At 45.8% G+C, this 18,639-nt stretch overlaps 1 protein-coding gene, 1 long non-coding RNA gene and 3 other non-coding genes across 5 annotated transcripts; 2 read left to right on the forward strand and 3 right to left on the reverse strand.

Annotated features, from left to right (window-relative positions):
* The first annotated feature begins 2,025 nt into the window (after nucleotides 1-2,025).
* Nucleotides 2,026-11,869, forward strand: LOC144578111 (uncharacterized). Its single transcript, XR_013523245.1, has 2 exons — nucleotides 2,026-5,022; nucleotides 6,101-11,869. It is a non-coding gene; the product is annotated as an uncharacterized LOC144578111 (long non-coding RNA).
* Nucleotides 2,764-2,869, forward strand: LOC118145900 (U6 spliceosomal RNA). The gene has a single exon (XR_004731387.1). It is a non-coding gene; the product is annotated as a U6 spliceosomal RNA (small nuclear RNA).
* On the reverse strand, nucleotides 10,178-16,162 carry RPS3 (ribosomal protein S3). Its single transcript, XM_003734170.6, has 7 exons — nucleotides 16,103-16,162; nucleotides 14,529-14,659; nucleotides 14,144-14,237; nucleotides 13,459-13,553; nucleotides 11,710-11,897; nucleotides 11,049-11,245; nucleotides 10,178-10,250 (listed from the first exon to the last, which is right to left on the reverse strand). Exons 1-6 carry the CDS (start codon nucleotides 16,130-16,132, stop codon nucleotides 11,052-11,054), a joined length of 732 nt encoding a protein of 243 aa, XP_003734218.3. The 5' UTR covers nucleotides 16,133-16,162; the 3' UTR covers nucleotides 10,178-10,250; nucleotides 11,049-11,051.
* On the reverse strand, nucleotides 11,351-11,498 carry LOC118145978 (small nucleolar RNA SNORD15). Its single transcript, XR_004731447.1, has one exon. It is a non-coding gene; the product is annotated as a small nucleolar RNA SNORD15 (small nucleolar RNA).
* LOC118145979 (small nucleolar RNA SNORD15) lies at nucleotides 14,811-14,958 on the reverse strand. The gene has a single exon (XR_004731448.3). It is a non-coding gene; the product is annotated as a small nucleolar RNA SNORD15 (small nucleolar RNA).
* Nucleotides 16,163-18,639: the final 2,477 nt, after the last annotated feature.

Genomic DNA, 18,639 nt, shown 5'->3' on the forward strand with positions numbered 1-18,639 from the left:
CTGGACCAGTGAATTGGGATGACTATTTTTCCCGGTATATTGAGGATAAACCAGTGAGCAAAGGATCCAGCACCTTTGGCATCCACCCCCTCTGGCAAGAAAGTGGCCCTATTGCTGTGTGATGCTTCCCCTTCTGTTCTCTCTAAAAAGCAAAATTTATCTTAAAGGCCAGCTCTACCGTCTCTCTAGTCAATTGAGGGCTCTGAGTCCAGCTCTCCTGCTTACCCCACAAAGGGCTGTGGGCATAGGCTGGTTGCGGGGGTAGTCAATGGCCTGCCAGTGCAGGCGAGATGCATACATCACAGTGGAACTCCCTGCTCCATAGACAAAGACCCAACTGTACCTGGGCAGGCTGAGCAGTTAGCACAGCACTGGACCAGGCAGCAGAGGCGTGGCTTCATGTGAGTTTCAGAGCTACTAGGGCTTCATCTTTGTGAAAATTAGGGTTTGGGATCACACAAGTCATTCCCAATGCAGGGTGTCAGATTACTTGTTCTCAAATTGGAAGTTAGGATCTTGACATTCTATTTTTTTAAATTCAAGACCAATTTATTCTCAAATTTTGCCAACACAGAAATACTTTCCTTGAAGTGCATTTAAACCAGTCTTTGAATTCACTTCATCCTGTATTTTATTTCTCATTAAATTTTTTTTTTTTACCTTTTTTTTCCTACATCACCACTGCCACCTGTCCTGTATTTTTGTCCATCTTCGTCTTTCTCCATTGGAGATAAAAACCAAAATAAAACATAACCCAAATATGGTTAAAAAATGTTTAGGATCTTGGGTTCCAGGCAGTTCAAAAACTCTGCCAAAAGGTTATACTTACCACCAGATTGCCACAATAGCAGAAAAGAGAATTAGGACACTGAAATGGGCAGGGTGGTCCTAGCATTGCCCCAGCCAGCTGGATCACATGGTCACCGGAGTCCAGGGCCAGGGTTGGCAGTTGGCCCAATGCCTGCCTACTCATCCTTCGAATGAAAGCAGAGCCAAAGCTTCAGCTTTGTGGCCATAGGGTGGGGCAGACTTGTAGAAAACCAGGCCATGAGGCTACAAACTCCCTAGGTGCTGGTGGTCCTGGAGGGGTGGAACCTGTATCTCCACCTCTTATCTGTTCAGCTGCATGCCACAGCGGGGAGGTAGACCCACTTCCTTCCTGGCCTCTAGATCTTGATCTGGGCTGAGGCTGGGCAGCTTGGCTATTTTGGCCAGTGCTCACACAGTAGCTGATCTCCACAGGTTAACAGTCACCTTCCTTCCCAACACTCCAGCATCCCCTTACAAGTGTAGTTTCTGGTGGCAATGCCCTATAGCTGGGGCACACCACTAGCAGTTGAGTCCCCTGGGCCAAGAAGCACCTCAGAAAGCAAGGGTCTGGGGCTGCAGCTCTGGGAAGGGGCCAGAAGGGCTCAGCAAGGGCCCAGGAGGGGCCGGGAGAGATCAGCCAATGTTTCTTACCTCCCAGGCTCAAGTGATCCTCCCACTTCAGCCTCCCAGTAACTGAGACTATAGGCATGTGCCACCAAGCCCGACTAATTTTTAAATTTTTTAAAAGATGGAGTCTGGCTATGTTACCCAGGTTGGTCTTGAACCCCTAAGCTAAGTGATCCTCCCGCTTTGGCCTCCCAAAGTGCTGAGATAAAAGATGTGAGCCACCATACCCTGCCAATATTTCTTAAAGCCTAAGAAAAATCACAAATTTCCCCTAAGATGTACTGTATGTGTTAAACTTGTAAAATGAGGTTAATGATGAAATCTGTCCATTATAAGGGACGTCAAGAAGATTAAATGTTTATAGCAAGCTCAAGACATATAACAATTACCTTCTCACCACGGTCATGCTTATCCTATAAATGTAGCTTTGATTAATAACAGCATCAGACTAGTCTGGGTATTGTAAAGGTGGAAAAAAAAGAGCAAATGGTTTCATAAATAAAATAATATCAAAATCTGATGTCCCTGAGGAGAATAGTAAGAAAAACAATCTTGTTTGTTTTTTTTGTTTTTTTTTTTTAAAGACAGGGTTTCACCATGTTGGTGAGGCTGGTCTTGAACTCCTGACCTCAGGTGATCCACCCGCCTTGGCCTCCAAAGTGCTTGGATTACAGGTGTGAGCCACCGCGCCTGGCCCTTTTTTTTTTTTTTTAAAGATGGGGTTTCACCGCGATGGCCAGGCTGGTCTTGAACTCCGGACCTTAGGTGATCTACCCACCTCAGCCTCCCCAAGTGCTAGGATGACAGGCGTGAGCCACTGCGCCTGGCCTAGAAAAACAATCTTTGAGGTTGAAAATATTCACTCTCTATACTTAAATGTTTCCAGCTCTTATGTTGGCAGGCCCTACTATGAAGTACAACAGCTGCATTTATACATAGCAACATCACATCTCAGAATCACTAGAGGGACGCCTGTAATCCCAGCACTTTGGGAGGAAGAGGTGGGCAGATCATCAGAGGTTGGGAGTTCAAGACCAGCCTGACCAACATGGCGAAACCTGTGTCTACTAAAAATACAAAAATTAGCGGGGTGTGGTGTGGTGGCACATGCCTATAATCCCAGCTACTTGGGAAGCTGAGGCACAAGAACTTCATGAACCTGGGAGGTGGAGGTTACAGCAAGCCAAGATCGTGCCACTGCACTCCAGCTTAGGTGACAGAGTGAGATTTGTCTCAAAAACAACAACAAAAAGAAATATTCAAGATGGAAAATGGAACAAGGCACAGTAAACAGCCAAATTCACCATCTTTTAAAATGTGGATATTGTGCTCGCTTTGGCAGCACATATACTAAAATTGGAACATTCAGAGACGATTAGCATGGCCCCTGAGCAAGGATGACACGCAAATTTGTGAAGCGTTCCATAGTTTTAAAAAAAATCTAAAAAAAAAAAAGTCATCCAATTTCAAATTGAGTCACTGAAAAAAAAATAAAATAAATTTAAAAAAATAATAAAATGTGGATATTGATTATCTGCCCAGCTATGCCCACCTTTCCGCAGAAAGTGTGGCACCTGTAGTCAGGGCACGTGCAGTTTGGGATGGGCAGAATCCATTATTATGAATTTAGCTATTAAAATCCAAGAGGAGCTGCCTAAGTAGTGGTAATAGTAACAGCTAGCACTGTGGTAGGTCAGGCATTGTGCTAAGCACTCTACATGCAGATGACCAAAAAAGGGAGCCACAAGGAGGTAATGGATGTGCTTGCACTCATACTGCTAAGTTGTATACCTGGTGCTGAATCCAAACTGTCAGGCTTAAAGATCTGGGCTCTTTTTTTTCTCTTAACCATGTTTTCCTTTATTGTCCAAGTTTTCTACAATGAGTGTTGTCTTATTTTTTATTTTTTGACACAGTATCACTCTGTCACCCAGGCTGGAATACAGTGACAGGATCTTGGCTCACTGCTACCTCCACCTCCTGGGTTCAAGAAATTCTCATGCCTCAGCCTCCCAAGTAGCTGGGATTACAGGCATGTGCCACCAAACCTCGCCTGGCTAATTTTTATATTTTTAGTGGAGATGGGGTTTCACCATGCTTGCCAGGCTGGTCTCCAACTTCTGGCCTCTACTGATCCACCAGGCCAGGCCTCCCAAAGTGCTGGGATTACAGGTGTGAGCCACTGCACCTAGCCAGACCTGGGCTCTTAACTGTTATGATATCTCCAAACAGAGGGAATGTACTACACAATGAACACTAGAGAAGAAACACAGAAACACATACTGATAGTGACATCTCCTTTAACTCCCACAACAGCTCTGTGAGATAACCGAGGATCAGAAAGGTCCAAGGTCACCCACTCACTCAATCAGTGCTGGTGCCAAGATTTGATCCCAGGTCTCTGATTGCAATGCCCAGCTTCTCCCCACATCTCGTCTCCTTAGTAAAGCACTGCAGAGGAAGGTGTCCTCACTCACCTCATCACCACAGCAGCACTGACATCCTCATAGTCTTTGCCTAATTTCCCAGGTAGGAGTGTGGAGAATGGCTGACTGAAGGTGGTGAGTTGGGTGGGGTCTGTGGCTGAAATTTCTTGGCCCTCCCCTTATGGGTGTGAGGTCACAGATAGGGGTAGCAGGCTCCAGATTATCACATTCTGCTGTGGGTTTCAGCAACCTTGCCAGCCCAGATTCTGTCTGGTAGTAAATCTCCCAAAAAACTCTTTATCCATTGTCTTCTCAGCACACATTATTGTGCTTCTCCTGGTTCTCTACCCTAACAGTGGTGTTTTCATCCCTGACTCTGGCTAACACTCTGGGTTCTCTTCCTTGTCTGATGGGCAAGCTGATGAGTTCAAGCAGCTCCCAGTCTGTCACCAGCTGCCAGGAAACCTAATGACTAGAACCTAACTTTTCAGTCTGACAGTAACCTCTGATAAGTCTAGGTGAAAGGCTTCAGCTCCTGTCTTCATATTGCCAACAGCCATATTTCTACCAGTGGGTTCTAAGGACAATTTCACAACATGGTTTTGGCCACTCAGCATCAACACCTTGCCTAGTTGGGGGAGAGGGGCATTCAGTGAGTATGGCAGTGGGCTGGGCCTCATTTCCACTGTGGAAGCCAAAGCTGTCTTTTCAGCAGCTGGGTCAGACACCAGGCTTGGCCAACCAGATGCTCACACCCACAACTTTGAACCTCAAAGTCACACAAAAAAAGGGACAGCTGAAAAATCATTCGGTGGGAGAGTCTGGTGATAGTGACAATACCCTAAACCAGGCTGCTTTTCAGCTATGACCTTGGCTGCATTCCCTGACGCTAGCCTCCCCAGAACTCATTTGAGAGCTGAGTTTTCCAGGCTTCTCGTGGACTCTGAGTTACCTGAGATCCTTCCAGTAAAGTTCTATGCTGCTTATTTTGGCCAGTTTCTTCTTTTGTTTGCAGATGCAATGCCTCATTTGCTGTGGACAGGTGGGGGTCTTTCCTAAAATCCTGTTGTGGTGAAGTGATCCTGAGAGGGCAGGCCTACTCTCTAAAACGCCTTCTGAAAAAATCGTGCATTAAGCTGCCAGTATTGTCAAACTTAAGGTAATAGCATCGGGGAAAAGAAAAAAATACACACACTCAGTTGTGGATACACAGACTGTACTTCTATAAGAATACACAAAAAACACAGTGGAGAACGCCTCTGCAGAGGGTGAGCTCGGCAGTGGGAGAGTGGCTGATTTTTCTTTTCTATACTCTTGAATTATGAACAGACTTAACTTGTTTTTAAAAGATATCATTTGGAACACATGTAATTTTCACAAGTTAAAATAAAAACAGGATGGGCATGGTGGGTCATGGTTGTAATCCCAGCACTTTGGGAGGCCAAGGTGGGTGGATCACTTGAGGCCAGGAGTTCAAGACCAACCTGACCAACATGGTGAGATAGATCCCATCTCTACCAAAAAATAAGAAAAATTAGCTGGGTATGGTGGCGTGTGCCCGCAGTCTCAGCTTCTTGAGGCTGACGCACAACAATCACTCGCCTGGGAGGCAGAGGCAGCAATGAGCTGAGATTGAGCCACTGCACCCCAGGATGAGCCACAGATCAAGACTCTGTCTCAAAAAAAAAAAAAAAAATCACGGTGGCTCATGCCTGTAATTCCAGCACTTTGGGAGGCAGAGGCGGGTGGATCACAAGGTCAGGAGTTTGAGACCAGCCTGGCCAACATAGTGAAACCCTGTCTCTACTAAAAATATAGAAATTAGCTGCGTGGGGTGATGGGTGCCTGTAGTCCCAGCTACTTGGGAGGCTGAGGCAGAAGAATCACCTCAGATTTTGTATCTGAAGGCCTTACAGAAAGAAAACGAATCAAGATCGTGATCCCTGGCCCTCAGCCTTGGCTGCTTTGGCCTGAGCCTCCTCCTCTCCTTCAGAGAACATCCAATTACTTTAGGATCACTGGTCGGGTGGAGGATGGGAGAGCTGGCAGTGTGGTGGGGTGGTGGCAGGAGTCCCTGAGGGCAGTATGTACGCCCATCTGCATATTCAATGCCTCTTCTTGCCCGCCTCTCCCAAATCCTATTTAGTGTTGGACGGGAACAGAGAGGTAGTGATGGCCTTGGCTTGAATTACGTTAAGGAGAGCTACAAGTAAGCAAATCTCTCCTTATTCATCAAGGCCCAACAGTGGAAGAAGGAAAGATGGAGCTGCAGAGGATTGATCCAGCCAGGAAAGGCAATAGAGTCCATGAGAAGAGCCAAGCTAGCACCACAATCCTCCTTAAAGGCCCTATCTCCAAATAGAGTCATGTTGGAGTTTAGGGCTTCAACATAAGAATTTTGGGGGACACAAATCAGTCCATAACAGCAAAAGCCAGATCAGGGAAGGCTTCAAAAAGGCAAATTTCCACTAAGTTCTACTGGAATCAGTCACAAGGGTGCAAGCAGTGTAAACAGCAAGGTACAAAAGCAGAGGGACAGGTGAGTCCTTGTTTGGCCTTTCCTTCAGGGCTGCTGTAGATGGGCTTCACCTGGGTATTTAACTGTAAGCTCTTAGCAGACCTCAGGGTGGGGCCATGACCACTACTGCAGCAGGATTCCATCGACTTGCACAGATTACAAGTTAAGACCTCTGGCTGTGTCCAGCACCACACATGAGGCTGAATGGTTGTCCCTACAGGACACTGACAATGTCAGACTTCTTCAGCAAGACCCACACGGCCTTTATGAATTACCTCAGAGGTCTTCCCACGTTCTCTAACAGCAGCTAAGTTTAGGGACTCACTTAACTCCTCTACAGAACAGCACTCCTGTGGCCCAGCCCTAGCTGCAAGAGTAATGCCATTTGGTCAAGCAACAATCATTTTCAACTCTCCCTCCCCGCTTAGGACATACTAAGTTTTGTTTGTTTTTGAGGCAGTCTCTCTGTCCCCCAGGCTGGAATGCAGTGGCATGATCTTGGCTCACTGCAACCTCCACCTCCCTAGTTCAAGCGACTCTCCTGTCTCAGCCTTCTTTCCTGCACCTGGCCAAGACATATTAAATATTAAAAATACTTGCTAGTACTTTTTATTATACTGTCTAGGGAGGTAATCACTTTGAGAAACAAGGGAAATGCCAGGCACAGTGGTTCATGTCTGTACTCCTAGCACTCTGGGAGGCCGATGCAGGGGGATCACTTGAGGTCAGGAGTTCAAAACCAGACTGGGCAACATGCTGAAACCATCTCTACTAAAACACAAAAATTAGCCAGAGGTAGCAGAACGCACCTGTCATCCCAGCAATCCTGGAGGTTGAAGTGGGAGAATGGCTTGAGCTCAGGAGGCGGAGTTTGTGGTGAAATTGTGCCACTGCACTCCAGCCTGGGCAAGAGCCAGACCCTGTCTCAAAAAGAAAAGAAAAGAAAGGTAACTTATGGAGGCTGTTTAGAGTCAGATATAGAGGGAGTCCCAGCATAGTTTACATTTCTCAAATTCTGTACCAAGTGCCCACCTGAGCTCTATTACAGTGGCTCACACCTGTAACCCCAGCATTTTGGGAGACAGAGGCAGGCAGATCACTTGAGGTCAGGAGTTCAAGACCAGCCTGGCCAAAATGGTGAAACCCCATCTCTACTAAAAATACAAAAATTAGCCAGATGTGGCGGGTACCTATAATCCCAGCTACTCAGGAGGCTGAGGCAGAATTACTTTGAATCTGGGAAACAGGTTGCAGTGAGCCAAGATCAGGCCACTGTACTCCAGCATGGGTGACAGAGCAAGACTATCAAAAAGAAAATTTTAAAAACCCTCCCACTTCAGCCTCCTAAAGATTACAGGCCTGAGCCAATGCACCCAGCCTCCCATACTTTCTTAGCTACAAGGGAGGGGGCAAATCTGGGAGTCTTTTTTTTTTTTTTGAGAAAGGGTCTGTCACCCAGGTTGGGCTGGAGTATGATGGCGCTATTATGGCTCACTGCAACCTCCACCTCCCAGGATCAAGCCATCCTCCCACTTCAGCCTCCACATCTGGCAAATTTTTAAAATTTCTTGGTGGAGACAGGGTTTCACCACGTTGTCCAGACTTGCTTGGAACTTCTGGGCTTAAGCGATCCACCTGCTTTGGCCTCCCAAAGTGCTGGGATTTCAGGTGTGAGCAACCACAGCTGGACACATGTTGGCATTTTTAAATGGTCACATAGGGATGTTCACTTTGATAATTCAATAATGTATACGCTAATAATCTGCATATTTTGTCAAAATTATTTCTTCCTGTTACTGCACATTTCCTTTGTTTCAGCACCACCTAGTGGTAATTAACAGCACTACTTTTTCCCAATAATTCCATATCTATACACTAATCTTGCCTACTTTTCTGTCACAATTCACTACCTTTATTTCTTTCTCCTTAAGCTGTTACACTTACTGCACATGTTTTTTGTTACAGCAACACCTAGTGGGAATTAACAGCACTACTTTATCCCACTGGCTGAAGTTCCAATTTTAAGTGGACTGGAGAAAACTCATGAGGAATTTAAAAGATAACCTAACCTAATATACAGCACATGATAGGCTTAACCTGTTCCCAGCACTCAATCTGAGGATGATCAGATGCTGGGTATAGTGGTTCACACTCTCTGGAAGACCCAGGCGGGGAGGATCACTTGAGGTCAGGAGTTTGAGACCAGCCTGATAAAAACACAGGAAACCCTGTCTCTACTAAAAACACTTAAAAATTAGCTGGGCATAATGGTAGGCACCTGTAATCCCAGCTAGTCAAGAGGCCAAGGCTGGAGAATCACTTAAATCCAGGAAGTGGAAGTTGCAGTGAGCTGATAGCACCATTGCACTCAAGCCTGGGGGACAAGACCAAAACTTCACCTCAAAAAAAAAAAAAGACAGGACTCTGCATGAACATCAAAGGTGTTTTCAAAAAGGTAGGGGAGGGGCAACACATCTGCAAGATTAAGTTCTGGAGACGGTTGTACAATGGGAATATACAGCAGTCTTCCTGCAGTACCAATGATTGGTACCAGGACCCTCTTCAAATGCCAAAATTCCCAGATGCTCAAATTCCTTATACAAAATGGTACAGTATTTATATCTACGGTAACCTAGGCACATCCACTAGATTACTTCTAATACCTCACGTACATGCTATGTAGACAGCTGTTACAATAAGTAACAAACGACATTAAGAAAAATAAGTCTACATGTTCAGTACAGAAACCACCATTCTTTTTGATTACTTTTGATCGAAAGTTGGTTGAATCCACAGATGCAAAACCCTTGGACAGAGGGCTGACTCTATCACTGTATCCGTGTACACTTAAAATGATTAAGATGACCAATTTATGAGTTAAAAGGGAGGGGGACAGACACTTGTCAGTGTTTCCTACAGTGTATGTATCTCAAATATTAAGCCCTTACCACGTGCTGATCAATACAAATGCAATGTGCAGCTCTGTCTGATTGAGAAGACAACCAAATAATCACAGCACCTGCTAAATCATCTATGGAGCCAGGACTCTCTCACCAGCCAGGCTGCATCACCAGGAAGCAGCCACTCAATTTGGCCTTGCAGGCCATAACAGCTGTCCCTGGAAGTCCCTCTGTGATCAGCCAGAATCTGATTTATCAGCAGTCTCATGATTTTCAAGCCAACCTCTCTCTCACTAGTTTTTCCTGAGTAAATAGTGCCCAATTTCTTGTAAAATACATACTGGTAGAAAATACTTCAGAACACTGACAGATAAAATCAGAGACAATTTAAATGTTCTTTATAGTTCTCCAGCACATAATGGTCTAGAGAACACAACTTAGGAATGTGGATTCTAAGGACAGCTTTTTACTGCTTAGGCAAATTTACTTCTGATCCTTAAATATGGTGGCACAAGCAAATTTCCTTTACACTTTATAGAGCTTGATTAAATGAGTACGTATGTGAAGAACACTTAGAACACAGCATGACAGAAAACATAATGGCCATTTATACTCACTTTGTATATGCAACGTGGATCACTTTACACAGGAAAAACTCAATATAGCCCTCTTCTAAACATACAATCCTGAACTACAGGACAACGAATCAAGGTGCTGCCTCGCTTGCCATCAGCCTTCGCTATTACACAGATACTTCTCTAGTTAGTTCTGCTTGGGTCTTACTGTTCTGGTCCTTGCAAATACCACAAGTATGGTTAAAACCAAGAAGATATGTAATGTTCTGCAGATCAACATGCCCCTCAGTCTGAATGAACAGTCTAGTCAGGCCTTGTGTCTTTTGTACAGTATTTTATTAAAGATCGTTACAGAGCAACATTCAGACTCCAGAATGCAGCTGCCAAGGAGACCCTGAAACCAAATAAACCACAAAATTAAGAAACTTTACTGGAGTTACTAAGCCTTCATTTACCAAATGGATACACACGCCCACTTAGCAACACTAACAAAAAATACATACATAAACGTTTGTCCTTTTTCACATAAAATAATTACAAGGCTCCTAGAGACACAAAATATAAAACACCAAGAAACAAAAAACCCCCAAAGGTTGACCATAGGAGGCTTGTTTTACAGGGGCTGCTAAAGGACAGAATAGCCAATTACTAGCAAAAGTATCTACAAAATCTTGAGCAACAAGGCATGGTGGCTCATGCCTATAATCCCAACACTTTGGGAGGTCAAGGCAGGGGGATCACCTGAGGTCAGGAGTTTGAGACCAGCCTGGCCAACATGGTGAAACCCTGTCTCTATTAAAAATACAAAAATTAGTCAAGCGCGGTGGCTGGTGCCTGTAATCCCAGCTACTTGGGAGGCTGAGACGAGAATTGCTTGACTCTGAGAAGCAGAGGTTGCCACTACACTCCAGCTTGGGCGACAGGGCAAGATTGTGTCTCAAAAAAATAAAATAAAGTATTTGAGCAAATAAGGGAAAACTATTTCATACACAGGAGTAAAAGCAGGAACTTCTTTCTGAAATAAAGGCAAACACCTGTCCCAATAGAACTGAGGGTTAAAGAGATCCCAGGTTTCAACTTGTATTCTCCCACATCACCAAATGCTCACCAGAGTATGGGATACAAGTTATTAACAGAAAGACTAGGAAGGACCCTATTCTGCCCCAAGAGACCCCTGCCCCTGCAGGCATACCTGTTATGCTGTGGGGACTGGCTGGGGCATGGCAGGCGGCTCTGGCTTCCCACCCTTCTGTTCTGAGATGGGGGTGGTAGGCAGTATCTCATCTTTGGGTTCCACGATGCTCACATGGTCAGGCAGGGGCTTCTTAGGGCCAATCTTACCAGTTGGGTCCCAGGGCAGCATGATCTTCACCTTGATGCCCAGCACACCTAGAAGACACCACAGTTGTTAGCACACAGCTGGGGGTCTCACTGGCCCCCACCACACAAGACCAAAGAGAGCAAGCAGTTTACTCAAGCAACCTGGGTCTGGTCCCTTCTCAGACAAATGCCTCTAAATCAATCAATGAATAGGACACACTTCTGCAAAAGGAACCTGTGAACAGCACCACAAAACATGGCACTGTCAAGGACCAAGAGCAGGATGTGACCTTTCTGACTCGTCATCGTGTCATCACTGAAGGGTACACAGATGGCTAAAACAAGGACAAACCAACTCTTGGATCTAAAAGGTATCAGCAATTCAATTCTTACAGATAAATATGGCAATCAACATGCCAAGGAGTATGACCATGCCCAGCCACTTCCATGATAAACTCCCCAAATACTTAGATGTCTGTGGAAAACCAAATGTGTCCACAAATGCCCTTTGCCAAGCACTCTCAGCTGCTTACCCTGTCTGAGCAACACATGGCGTACGGCAGTGTCAACGTAGTAGTTAACAGGGTCTCCGCTGTGGATCATCAGGCCATCCACAAACTTCATGGATTTAGCCCTCTGTCCTCGGAGTTTCCCAGACACCACAACCTCGCAGCCTTTGGCCGAGCTCTCCATGATGAACCGCAGCACACCATAGCAGGCCCTTCAGAAGAACAGGAGATCCATTCTTGTGTTACTGTCAAGGACAGAATTTATCTAACAACCCCCACTAAGTTTAAAAACCAGAAGAAAACTTAGTTTTCAATGTTCCTTTAATGGAGAATAAATCTGACCAGAATCTGGCTCCAAAAATATTAATTCTCTTCCAGGCTTATCATACCTAATCTTAGGGTAATATTCATCAAGTACGTCAAGCTCCTAACCAAGTACTTTCCAACCCAGGCTGCCTATCAGAATCACCTCGGAAAGCTAAAAAAAACAAAAGAAACCCTGATGTCTAGGCCCTATTCTAAGCCAATTAAATGGGCAAAGTCCAGGCTTTATGTATTTAAAAATGCTCCCTGGGTGATTCTCACATATAACCAAAATTGAGAACCACATTTTTACAAGTACCCACTTTGTGGTTCCTTGAAATATTCTGCAACCTCCAGAAGTCTCATTCACTAGGAAAGCTAACCCACACAGGACCCTGGCTACCTCGTTATTAGAATGCTGATAAAACATTTTAAAATATGCCCTACCTGCAACTCATTTGGTAGTTTACACTCCGCAAGATAAGAGGTAGCCACCTCCAGGCCCTTTCACATTATCTTACTTACTATTCCACAATTGAGAGGTGGTATAATGGTCCCCCTTAGAAGATAGAGGAGATCCTAGGCTCAGAAGTTCATTAACTTGCTTCAGTGTGTGAAAGCCCATGTGGGGGAGAGTTAAGACAGATTGCTGAATCACACATCCAGTTTCCCATTTGGTGGGTCTGGGATGGACACAAATCTTCTGAGAACCACTGTTCTAAGCAACACAACTGGCACTCAAACCAGGTAAGCAGTCTTTTCTAGGTCCTTACCTAGAGCCCGGCCTACACCACCCATCCTTACCAGTTAACCTTCCTACAGCACAGCTTTCCCCTAGGCCAGGCATTCCAATGCCTTTACATACAAACTGCACAAAGAACTTCCAGTTGAAATCTTACCAGCAGACCCTCACATTACTACCTGCATGCAACTTAGAGGTTTTCAGTGTCTAGATTTTAAGCTCTCTCCCAGTAGGTCTTATCTCTTCACAGTAACATTTTAAGAGTGAACACACTACGTAGATTTGAATGACCCCTACTAGCTTGTTCTAAGTTTCATGGTATCCCACAAATACTAAGGCACTTCTACTTAGGGATACATAACACATGCCCAGCAACAGGCCTAAATTATTCCCTATTGCCCGCCACCCACCACAGGGCTCTTTGTAAGACATCCTTGAGAAGACCAACAGGAGTTGGCCCCCTCCTTGGACAGTTCTATTTGTGTTTAACTCCCAAAGCACCCGTAACACTTCTCCATTACAACACTGAATATACCCTTCATGGTTCTTGCTGCTTTAGCAGTCTTGTTAGTCTGCCAGTTCAGTGAAGGCATGGCTTAGTACCCTATAATCACAGGAGATTACCAGATGCTGTCACTTTGTAACAGTTCATCTGCTAAATTAACAAATGGCAGACATATATTTTGATACACACAAACGTCAGTACCATTAGGTCTCAGGATACTTACCTGCGCACAGCAAGCCCTCCTAGGAGTTTGTAACGCAGAGACTCTGCCTGAGCAATTGCGCACAGACCTCTAGTGGCCACCTTTTCAGCATAAAGCTTTAAAGGAAGCAAGGGACATTGTGTTACCATTCACCACTGTTTTCAACTGAAAGTTGAAAATCTGACATTTGTCATACAGGCATCACTTTCTACACCAAACTCGTCCAACCCACGGGCCACATGCAGCCCCGGACAGCTTTGAATGTGACCCAACACAAATTCAACATCATGATTTTTTGTGCTATCATTAGTGTGGCCCAAGACAATTCTTCCAATGTGGCCTAGGGAAGCCAAAAGATTGGACACCACCATCACATATAGCATATCATTTCAGTATCCCTCAATTCCTAAAGCACTTCTACCACCTACACACAGTGCAGGTTCCTTGCCCTCCCGCCCTGGCTCCTTTAGCCACACCAAGGACACCAGTGCGGACAGTCAAGCCATCATATGCCCAAGTTGAACGTAAAATCCTTTAACCACCATTCGTTAGCAGAATAGGCTTACAAAGTTAAGCTCATTATTCATTAAGAGAATTTCAACATTTTACCAGTCCATTTGTAATGAACAAATAAAGTCTCCAAATTGAAAGTTTTTTAGAAGTATTCTGAAGAGCCATCTTTCTCTGGCATGCCAGAATCACTCACCTCTACACTGCCCTCTGGAAAGCCAAACCTTTTCTGAACTACAGCAGTCAGCTCCCGAATCCGCCGGCCCTTCTCACCAAGAACATTCTGTGTTCTGGGGGGGGAAAGGTGACAATTCATGACTCTTACAATGCTAGATGTAACTTTAAATCTTGCATACATGTGTGGTAGCAAAAAATCTCTGCCACAAAGCATAAAATTTTTTAACAAAAACAAAAGTTAAATTTTAAAAATGCAGTTGCAATCCTACACCTGGCCTTAAAATGCAGCTTTTAAGAAGCAGTTATATTCACTAAGCCCAGATTCATTAGTTGTTTGTACCTTAAGTTCACAGAGAATAAACCAACTTAGCATTTACATAGATGGGCAGTCAAGTGGGTTTTACCTGGTGGCTAAGATGATGATTTCTGTCCTGGTTGGTGTAACTCGGACCTCAACTCCGGAATAGCCATCTTCAGCCAGCTCCCGAGTAAGAAACTCATTCAGTTCGGCTTTGAAGATGCCATCAGCGACAAACTAACCCAAAAAAAGTGAAGTTCAAAATTAGGACATCGGTGTAGGTTCACTGTCATCTGAGCCAGTCTAGTCTTACTAGTCAATGCATTCCTCACCAAAACTACCTCCAACTAATGATTCCAAACCCTTGTTTCAACAGGAGTGCAGCAACCCTTCTCAGGCAAATGCCTCTAGGTCATCTTTAGGAAGTTACTTCAGCCAGGGCCCTTTAAACAGTGCCACAGAACGCAGCACAGAGTAGGCCACCTGGGCAAAGGGAACACCCCCAAGTCAGACTCGTCATCATCTCTTCATCGAAGGGTTTAAAACAGTTCCACGTGCAAAAACACGAAACTGCTCTAAAATGGCCCATTTACATTTCGCTCAGCACAGCAAAGACACTGTACTTCTCACCGTGAAGGAAGAGAGTGTGGACTTAATAATATAGAAGCCGTCCCACTTGTAGACAAAATCTGGACCGTCTAAAGAATCCCAGCCATGTTATCTGGCCTTACAGTACCTGCTGATTTAACTGTAAACAGAGCTGGCAAATCCTAACTCAGAGTCGTGGACTTAATTTTAACATCGAAGTGTTCATATACAAAATGACAAACCGTCTATTTTTTTTTTTGAGACGGAATTTCGCTCATTACCCAGGCTGAAGTGCAATGGCGCGATCTCGGCTCGCCGCAACCTCCGCCTCCTGGGTTCAAGCAATTCTCCTGCCTCAGCCTCCTGAGTAGCTGGGACTACAGGCGTGCGCCACCATGCCCAGCTAATTTTTGTATTTTTAGTAGAGACAGGGTTTCACCTTGTTGACCAGGATGGTCTCGATCTCTTGACCTCGTGATCCACCCGCCTCAGCCTCCCAAAGTGCTGGGATTATAGGCGTGAGCCACCGCGCCCGGCCTCAAACCGTCTATTTTTAAAGCTAATGATTTTTACAGTTTTTTCTCGTGGAATGATAAGACGTTAAATCCGAGGCAGCTTCCTCCCGGGGTCCTCAGACGGAACAAGCTACCGTCAGTAACTCTTCAGTTGAGATTTGGGGGCCAGCAGATTGCACCCAAACACGACCAGTAAGAAGGTAAGAAACCTTCCCCTTCCCAAAACCACGGGGTAACACATGAGGGAAATGACACACGCCCTCATGTGTTTAATTAGGTGGACCAAAAAATGCTCACAAACGCCTTCTCCGGGACAGAAGAGGCGCCTGGTGCCCATCTCTCTGAGCTTCACTCAGAACCGGAAAAATATGGTTCTCTCCCTTTCCCGGCCTCACAATGCTCGCCTGGCTCGGGCCTCTCACTCAATCCACCTGGATCTGCGGCCCGCAGGAACGCCAGGCGGCCTCAACCGCTTCCTAGGGCAGGGCACAGAGCCGCAGGCCTCGCGGTGGCACCTCGGGAAGCCCTTGACCCGCGTGGCGCCATCATTTCCCAAGCACAGGCCCCAGAGACTCACCTTCCTCTTTTTAGAAATTTGCACAGCCATCTTGCCGCCACACTCCGCCGAAAGGAAAGGAAAGGAAATGGCTCTCGGGCGGAAATGGGTAAAAGGGCGCGAGCGACGACCTACGGCGGCGCTACGTGGACGCCTGTGGGTGTTCATGGGAAATGTAGTGTTTACGTAGAAGGCGTCTGGGGAAAGAAGAGTGTTGGTATCTCTGCAGGCAGAAACAAGAAAGGGGGTTCATCCAGCAGGACTTCTAAAATGCAGGGGAACTTAGATATCAAATTAACTTAGTTTAAAAACAAGCAATGTGAGGTGCAGAGGTGGAAATTACAGGTATAAGTTCACACAGCAAGAGTTTAACCAGCGTGGAACTCTGACCCCTATGGGTCGACACTGTAATGAAAATTTGCTGAAAGCCCTCAGTGAAACTCATTTAAGACTCCTCTTTGGGAGGCCAAGGCAGGCGGATCACTTGAGATCAGGAGTTCGAGATTGGCCTGGCGAACATGGTGAAACCCCGTCTCTACTAAAAATACAAAAATTAGAGTGGTGCCGGGTGCCTGTAATCCCAGCTACTCGGGAGACTGAGGTGGGAGAGTTGCCTGCGCCGTGGAGGCGGAGGTTGCAGTGGGCCGAGATCGCACTACTACACTCCAGTCTGGGCGACAGAGTGAGACTGTCTCAAAACAACGACAACAACAACAAAACCTCATGTCCCCAGTCAGTGCCCCTTTCCTCCGTTCCAAATGATAATAATAAAACCTGATATTTACTAAGCATCCTAGGGACTGTGTTCCGTGTCCTTTTTGTTCTCATTTACCCCACCTTGCTTTCATCAAGTCCATTATAGTTTGTAACGGAAGTCCCAGAGGGTGGCTCATGTGTGCATTTCTATCTTTCTCTCTTTCTTTCTCTCTCTCTCCTTTCTTTCTCTCTCTCCTCCCTTCCCTCCCCTCCTCTTTGTCTTTCTTTTTCTCTCCTGTTGCCCAGGCTGGCGTGCAGTGGTACAATCTCAGCTCACTGCAACCTCCGCCTCCTGGGTTCCAAGCAATTCTTCTGCCTCAGCCTCCCAAGTAGATGGAATTACAGGCATATGCCACCATGCCCAGCTAATTTTTGTATTTCTAGTAGAGACGGGGTTTTACTATGTTGGCCAGGCTGATCTCCAACTCCTGCCCTCAAGTGATCCACTCGCCTTGGCTTCCCAGAGTGCTGGGATTACAAGCATGAGCCACCACGCCCGGCTAAAAAGAGGCTTTCCAATGTGCCACACTCCCTGGCAGCACCACTCGATTGTTTTCTGGTCCTAGAAGCCACTGGAGTGTTTAATAACTCCAATACTAAAACAACTCTGACCTGACCTATAATCATGAAATTAACAGAGTTCTATAGGAGCTGAGCAGAGGAAGGGACCAGGGAAGATGGGACCAGGGAAGATGACAAGAAGTAGTTGGGTGCAGTAGCTCATGCCTGTAATCCCAGAACTTTGGGATGCTGAGGTGGTGAATCACCTAAGGTCATGAGTTCGAGACCAGCCTAGCCAACATAGTGAAACCCTGTCTCTACTAAAAATACAAAAATTAGCCAGGCATGATGGTGCACACCTGTAATCCCAGCTACTTGGGAGGCTGAGGCAGGAGAATTGCTTGAACCCAAGAGGCGGAGGTTGCAGTGAGCTGAGATCTCAGCCACTGCACTGTAGCCTGGGACAGAGCAAGACTCCGTCTCAAAAAGAAAAGAAAAGAAGTAGATGAATCAAAGAACTAAGGAGATGGTAGCTGTGGATCTGATATAGCTTTTTTTTTTTTTTTTTTTTTTTTTAGATAGCGTCTCTCTCTGTTGCCAGGCTGGAATGCAGTGGCATGATCACTAGAGATGTGGGCACTGACAGAGAGCAACTGACCTTGCATGCTGGGATCAGAGTAAAGTCACAGTGGGCTCCTAGTCCCTCTATTTCCTCATTCCCATATGCCTCACATTATCCCACAGTCCCTATAATAACTGTTGGCAAAGCTTGAACCCCAGAACGTCCTCCTCACTTTCAGCAGTCACTCTCCCTCCTAACCCCTTGCCCCCCTAGTAGATTGTACAGTCGGGAACTGCCTTCCGCCCATCCTATGTGTCCTTGGCTATCCTTTTCTCCTTTCCTCCCGGCTTAGGAAAGAGACCCTCTTTCTTCCCAAGGCCAACCTTCCCATTGTGTTCTGGCCCCCGTGTAGTTCTGTCTCCTTGAGATCCTGCTCTAGCAATCCTTCTGCCCCTTGCGTGTGCTATTCTTGCTTCATACTGGCTCCTTCCCTTCCCTGCTGCCCGCATGTTAAATACTCCTCTTCTTCAGGGTTGTGCCTCCTCTCACTGCTTCGATGGTGTTGTGGGCATCCCCTCCTGCAACACTCATCTCACTAAGTTGGAATGGTCTGTGTGTTTTCTCAGTAGACTGTAGGCTATGTAAGAGCTTGGACTGCGCCTATTTTATTCATTCTATTCAGAGCTTGGATCTGGACAGGCTGAGGCCCAGTGTCAGTCAGAGTTTGAAGAGCAAACAA

The sequence above is a fragment of the Callithrix jacchus genome, chromosome 10 (assembly GCF_049354715.1).
Source record: "Callithrix jacchus isolate 240 chromosome 10, calJac240_pri, whole genome shotgun sequence".
Taxonomy (NCBI): Eukaryota; Metazoa; Chordata; class Mammalia; order Primates; family Cebidae; genus Callithrix; species Callithrix jacchus.

Excerpts from the sequence above, each read along its gene's own strand:
- RPS3 (XM_003734170.6), bottom strand. The coding sequence starts at position 16,132 with ATGGCTGTGCAAATTTCTAAAAAGAGGAAG. Across the intron at positions 13,554-14,143 it reads TTCCAGAGGGCAGTGTAGAG|CTTTATGCTGAAAAGGTGGC; the intron begins GTGAGTGATTCT and ends CTTCCTTTAAAG. Across the intron at positions 11,246-11,709 it reads CCATGTGTTGCTCAGACAGG|GTGTGCTGGGCATCAAGGTG; the intron begins GTAAGCAGCTGA and ends GGTGTCTTCTAG.